Raw genomic sequence first — 6,513 nt, 5'->3', positions numbered from 1 at the left:
CGGCCCCCGCCTCTGGAGGACCGGGCGGGGGCCCGCCCGCCGGATCAGGGCCGGCAGCCCCGGTTCAGCCTCCCACCACTTGTAGTTCCCGTTTCCGCGTGATCAAGCTGGACCACGGCAGCGGGGAGCCCTACCGACGCGGCCGATGGACGTGTATGGAATACTATGAGCGGGATTCAGATAGCAGCGTGCTGACCCGCTCCGGGGATTGCATTAGACACAGCAACACTTTCGACCAGACTGCAGAGCGGGACAGCGGCCTGGGCGCCACCGGAGGGTCGGTGGTGGTAGTGGTGGCCTCCATGCAGGGGGCGCACGGGCCCGACTCGGGAACTGACAGCTCCTTCACTGCTGTGTCACAGCTACCCCCGTCGGAGAAAATGAGCCAGCCCACTCCGGCCCAGCCGCAGAGTTTCAGCGTTGGGCAGCCGCAGCCGCCCGTAGGTGGGGCTGTGGCTCAGAGCTCGGCTCCGCCGCCGCCGTTCCCCGGAGTCGCGGCCGGGCAGCAGCCAATGATGACAGCCGCTCAGCTGAGCCAGCCCCAGGGACCGGGGCCGGGCGGGCAGGGTCTGCCGCCGACGAATGTCACCCTGGCGCAGCCGGCCATGCCCCTGCCCTCGCAGCCGTGCCTGGCGGTCGGCGCATCCGCGCCGCAGCAGCCCCAGCAGTTCGCGTACTCCCAGCCCCAGATGCCGCCGGGGCATTTGCTGCCGGTCCAGCCCTCTGGCCAGAGTGAGTATCTGCAGCAGCACGTGGCTGGCCTGCAGCCGCCCAGTCCCGCACAGCCCTCGGCCACGGGCACCGGAGCGAGCCCCGTCACGGCCTCCAGCCTTCCCGTGAGCACCGGCCAGAATGTCTCCTCGGCGGGCGCGCAGATGATGGGCGCATCCTCCCAGCCCAGTGAAGCTGTAGCCCCGGGGCCGGGACCAGCTCAAGGAGGGCAGGCGGCGACTTGTCAACCAGCTGGAGTCCCCGCAGCTGCTGTGGGAGGCGTGGTGCAGTCTTGCGTGGGTCCTACAGGGGCTGGGCAGCCCCAGTCCGTGCCTCCGCCCCAGTTGGGTGGCAGTGGTCAGCTGTCAACCGTACCCGGTGGCCCTCACGCCATGGTGCCCGGAGTTCCAAACGTGCCTGCAGCCGTGCCCGCTCCAAGCGTGCCTAGTGTGTCTACCACTTCTGTTACTATGCCAAATGTACCCGCGCCTCTGGCCCAGTCGCAGCAGCTGAGCAGCCATACGCCAGTCAGCAGGAGCAGCAGCATAATCCAGCACGTTGGGCTGTCCTTAGCGCAGGGCGCACATAGTGCACCAACAAGTCTACCACAATCTGACCTAAGCCAGTTTCAGACTCAGACTCAGCCTTTAGTCGGGCAAGTTGACGATACTAGAAGAAAATCAGAACCCCTACCTCAACCATCACTTTCTCTCATTGCTGAAAATAAGCCTATTGTGAAGCCTCCTGTTGCAGATGCCCTGGCAAACCCCCTTCAGTTAACACCTATGAACAGTCTGGCCACCTCTGTATTCAGCATAGCTATTCCTGTTGATGGTGATGAAGACAGGTATGGAAATCTTTATTTTAAATATTTTCTAGAAATGCTTGGCCAACATATTAGTTTAGGATGTAGCTCTGGGGAGATTTTTTTTTTTTATTATTGAGGCTTTTAGCATTTTTAAATATAAAACTTAGTTTGTGTGTGTTAAAATTGATTTAGGTTGCTGATTTAAGAGTGTAATGAGAGAATTGTTCTTGTCAGAGTTGTTTAAAAGCACTGAAATGGGTAGGGATGCAACATTGTGTATCTAAAAGGTGAGTTTTAGCTTAATCCTTATAAAGGGGTAAGCTAGTATGTAACATTCCCATCACATTGTCTCTTTCGTACATATCAATCATACTTGAACACTTAAAGGGCAGAGTTTTATCAATGAGTTTTATGTATGAGATATAAAAATTACTTACAGATTTTCCATTCTGGAACACCAGAAGGACCTCTAGTGAGAACAAATCCATGTAAGGAATCACCTCCAGTGTGTCTGGAAAGGCTGGAGAGATAGTGGTGAAATGTTAAATCCAGCTTTGAAGATCATACTCGTTCAGCCTTTTAATAAAAGGGGGTAAAAGGTCATGACATCTCCCAAGATACTTTTTTTTTTTTTCTGTTAAGCCAAAAATGTATTGGAAAGATGTTCTTATTTTCTACCAGTCCTTTTACTATAGGAAAGGGAGATATGGGATAAAGATTCTTTCACAATAGTAAAAGCTGTAGTTCCTGAAATTAAGAGTAACTTTATAATAAAAGTATGTCGATTGGCTCTCAGTATTTAGGGGAGCTTTTTAAAAGGTTTAAGTGAAAATTGGTGTTTTGCTACACCAGTTCTACAACAGTTGATATTTGGTTATTGTTTAATGAGGATTTTTAGTGATTTTATAAGGAAATGTCATGTGTAAATCTGATATATATACATATATATACTTTGCAAATTTTTGAAAGTGATTTGTTACAGTATTTTAAAATTACAATTTAAAATGACAGAAAATTTCAGGAATTTTACAGTTAGACATTTATTTCAGGTTTTGTTTTGAGAGAGATTAATCTTAGATGTTTTTAAAAGAGCAAAGTTAATTTTAGGGATTTCTGGAATAATTGGCATATAGAAGAATACAATGAGATAATGTTAAAGCTTTTTCTTCTGTTTCTTCATATTTTTTTCTAGCTTATACTATTTCTTGCATTTTTGTTATATACTTTTATTGGTTTGAAAGGTGTCTACTGAAATTCGTTCATCTTTAAAGTTCATCTTTTATTGTAGGTGACTTGTTTAGGGGTAGTCATTCTTTCATTTGAGAACTCTTAAAGAATACCACATGTCCATAAGCGAGCTAAGCTAGTTAGTCATTGAGAAATTTTTTTATGGATGGGACTACCAAGTAAAGAAACTGATTTCACAAGCCATTCAGAAAAAGCCCTCAACTTTTATAGTCTCTACTATTTTCACTGGTAGGGGCACACTTGAAATGACAAGTGAGGGCCCCCCCCCATCTTTGGTAATAATAGTCAACAAGCATCTTCCCTTCCTGTAGCTTCCAGAAGCCAATTTTCTTATGAGTTGGTAAATAACCTTTTACTTACCTCTCTACACTGCCCCATATTTCTTCAAGAAATGACTGCTTTCCCAGCTTCTCCCTCCTTTCCATACATACATACACTCACCCCTACCTTGAGTGAAGAATAAATTTTCTCTTGTATTCACAGCTCTCAATATACAGCATACATAATTACATTCTTCAGAATTTTAATGTGATGATATAACATGAAGCAGAGAGTTCTGTGGGTAAATGGAAACTCTGAGATGTATTCTTTAGAATATGACTACAAAGATGTATTTATTTCTCCTTTTACTGTATTAAAAGTTGGTAATCCTCAAAAATCTCATTTCCAAACTTGTGAACATTTGAACTACAGATACTACTGTATCAGTGTACTTATCATTTGCAGCAATCCAGTGCAGGGGTTTTGATTTGTGTACAGCCCTATTTTAAACATGGTACTTCCTTCCTCACCCTGATCTTTTAAAATTTACATTGTTTGTCAGATGTTCTTCTAATTTTTGTTACAGTCTTTCATTGACTTTTAATTTAACATGCTGGTTTCCAAGATGTAATCTTACACATTTGACTGTTTTGTCACTGGACCAACATACCTGGTGAAGGAATAAATCTATTAAGTAGTAATAGTATATATATATTTTTTTTTAATGGGAAGCCTTTGTAAAAGAGTATTTTAAAATTTCATGTTTGAAATAAGTTTTCCAGGCATATGTTTAAACTATCAAAATGAATGCTTTGAATTAAAATCTACATGCAGTTTTATATCCAGTCATTCTTAAATGAAATAAAACAAATTGGAGGGCAAGGTCTTGAGTAATTACCACTTAAACTTTGTGAATAGGTTGACCAATTTTAGATCTAAGGAAATATTAATAAAAATCTTTGCTTTTGGAAAGAACTTAAGACTTCAGTAAACACTCAGTTTCTTCAAGAAAAGGGAGGAAAGTGAAACATTAACAAAAAAGGTTGAGGTGATTTAGGTTGAGATATCAAAAACTCTGTTGTGATTTTTTTTTTTTTGGTTACATTCCCTAATACATGGCTCTATATTGGCTCAATTTTGAGATCATTTATATTAAAGAACCAGGCCATATATTAATACATTTTAATACAATCACACCTTTAAAAGAGCTTATAGTTGTATGTGCAAAAAGTTCTCAGTCAGCATTACCTGTTGACTGTATGTTATTAATTATCTTAAAGATTATGTATCTTTCTAGCCATTCTCATTAGAAAAGCTAATGGTCAGTTGTTGAGATTCTTCAGATTTATTTTGTGTAAACCGGTGATAGTTGAAAATACAGTTCATTAAAAAAGTGTGTAGCCACTTTCACAGTGAGCATTACAAAATTTGTGTAAACTACCTAAGCTCTTAACAGACTCTTTCTGTAAATGAGGGGAGGTGCAAAGTATTACTGGCACTTGTGGAAAAGGAACACAATACAGATTGCTTTTCATAGATAGCTGACCAGTGTGAACTCTGTAGGTGGCATTCCAAGAACTGTTTACCAGTGGCTGGAATAATGTATTGTCATTTGCAGTAAAAAATTGAAAACCTGATTTTAAGGATCCCTTGGGTGACAAATCTCTCTATATCTTCTTGTTAATGGTTTTATTTGTGTAGTTTGCTGATAGCTACTGATAAAGTATTATAAACTGTTGGTGTTAAGTAGTGTGTCTTGGTATATGCTATAAATACAGATTTTGTACGTTTATATATGTTTTTTAAAAGAAATGTTCCCCTTTTTTTAAACTTTAAGTGAGAGGATTAAATATGTATGTTAATCTTTGCTGTAAAACCTATTGGTAATTTTAGAGTTCTGTTACATGAAAATCTCACTGCATTTAAGTCTTTAAAAATGGAAACTCTTTACTTCTCTATTTGTTGGGAGTTTACTTACATTTTTCTCTTGAATTGTGGAGGTAATTTTGCTCTTTCACCTTTACGAGTGATGTGTAAATCACACTAGATAATATCTAAGCCTTTGAAAGAGTATTCTTACCAAGAAATAAGTAATGAAAATGTAAAACCTTACATATGTGACGTTGTTCAGTATAAAAACTGGTATTGATGCATTCAGTAGGGATGCCACACTGATTACTAAAATATATTTTATTCATAAACATGGGTCTAAATAAAGAAAATTGAGTATTTCCAGGAAGGCTTATGATTTCCCAAGGTACTTGAAATGCCCAGAATTGAAAGTTTGTGTTAGTAGGAGTATGGCCATTTATATTCACAGCAACAAATTTTGTTTATAATTTTGTGTGAACTAAATATCATATAAGCCAAACATAGGTTAATTTTTTTTAGAAAATATAGTTGCTTATGGCTCGGCGCCTGTAGCACAGTGGTTATGGTACCAGCCACATACATAGAGGCTGGTGGGTTCGAACCCGGCCTGGGCCAGCTAAACAACAGTGACAGCTGCAACAACAGAAAAAAATAGCTAGGTGTTGTGGCAGGCACCTGTAGTCCCAGCTACTTGGGAGGCTGAGGCAAGAGAATAGCTTAAGCCCAAGAGTTGCAGGTTGCTGTGAGCGGTGACAATCCGGCCCTGGGGGGTGGGGGGGGCGGGTGACATAGTGAGAGTCTGTCTTAAAAAAAGAAAGAAAGAAAGAAAATATAGTGCTTATATGTCATGAAATCTGTCTTATATACAGATTTCAAGTAGCTGTTTTAGTGATACTTGTTTTTTCCCTGTAAGGAAAGGGATGGTATGAGATCACAAATCTTGAACTAAATCATCTTTATGAGAAGTCAATTTATATAAAACCAATAGTAGGGGTATGTTTATTCTCTATTAATTGAGAATAAAAATAATGCCAATTCATTTGTTCTTCCAGAATTCTGTTAGCACTAATTTGGCAATAGTGAAGTATGGCACCGGATTCATGGATCTGGTACTTGCTAATTTTGAATGGAAATTTGTCTTTCTCTGTACCAGAAAAGATTGGAAATAGCCATGGCACTACTATTCTCTAGTAAAAAAAAAAAAAAGCAGCCCCACCAGTTAGATCAGTGGTTCTCAACCTTCCTAATGCTGTGGCCCTCGACCCACAGGTTGAGAACCGCTGAGTTAGATGGTAAAGATACCAAAATAAATCTTTCTTAATAGAGGAATGATAGTTAAAAGGCTATAAAAGAGTTCTGGTTTTTCCTTTCCTAAATGGCAGGAGGTGTGGGGGTGGGGAAGCATGGAGTAAAAGCAGGTATCCAAGATGGAAGAAGATACAGTAGAATAGTAGCTGGGCACAGTTTAAGAACAGCATGGGCTAGAGCGAGACCCAGGCTCTAAAAATAGCTGGGTGTCGTGGTGGGTGCCTGTAGTCCCAGCTACTTGGGAGGCTTGAGGCAAGATTATCACTTGAGCCGAAGAGTTTGAGGTTGCTGTTAGCTATGACACC

General features: G+C 41.4%; 1 protein-coding gene across 5 annotated transcripts in view; it reads left to right on the top strand.

Moving 5' to 3' along the window:
* The window catches only part of TSC22D2 (TSC22 domain family member 2), a 52,409-nt gene that overhangs the window by 1,329 nt on the left and 44,567 nt on the right, over positions 1–6,513 (top strand). For all 5 annotated transcript variants that reach the window (XR_002771147.1, XM_023508268.1, XM_023508271.1 and 2 more), the window contains exon 1: positions 1–1,558. This exon is cut by the window's left edge and continues 1,329 nt beyond it. Coding sequence is in view for 4 of the 5 variants with exons in the window: in XM_023508268.1 (XP_023364036.1) it covers positions 1–1,558 (1,558 nt within the window). In the remaining variant the exon portion in view is untranslated. The remainder of the gene's footprint in view (positions 1,559–6,513) is intronic.

Source organism: Otolemur garnettii, unplaced genomic scaffold, assembly GCF_000181295.1.
Source record: "Otolemur garnettii isolate 467f Iridium unplaced genomic scaffold, OtoGar3 scaffold00236, whole genome shotgun sequence".
In the NCBI taxonomy this organism is placed as follows: Eukaryota; Metazoa; Chordata; class Mammalia; order Primates; family Galagidae; genus Otolemur; species Otolemur garnettii.
Note: the sequence above shows the minus strand (reverse complement) of the source record. Positions and strands in the feature narration are given on the sequence as shown.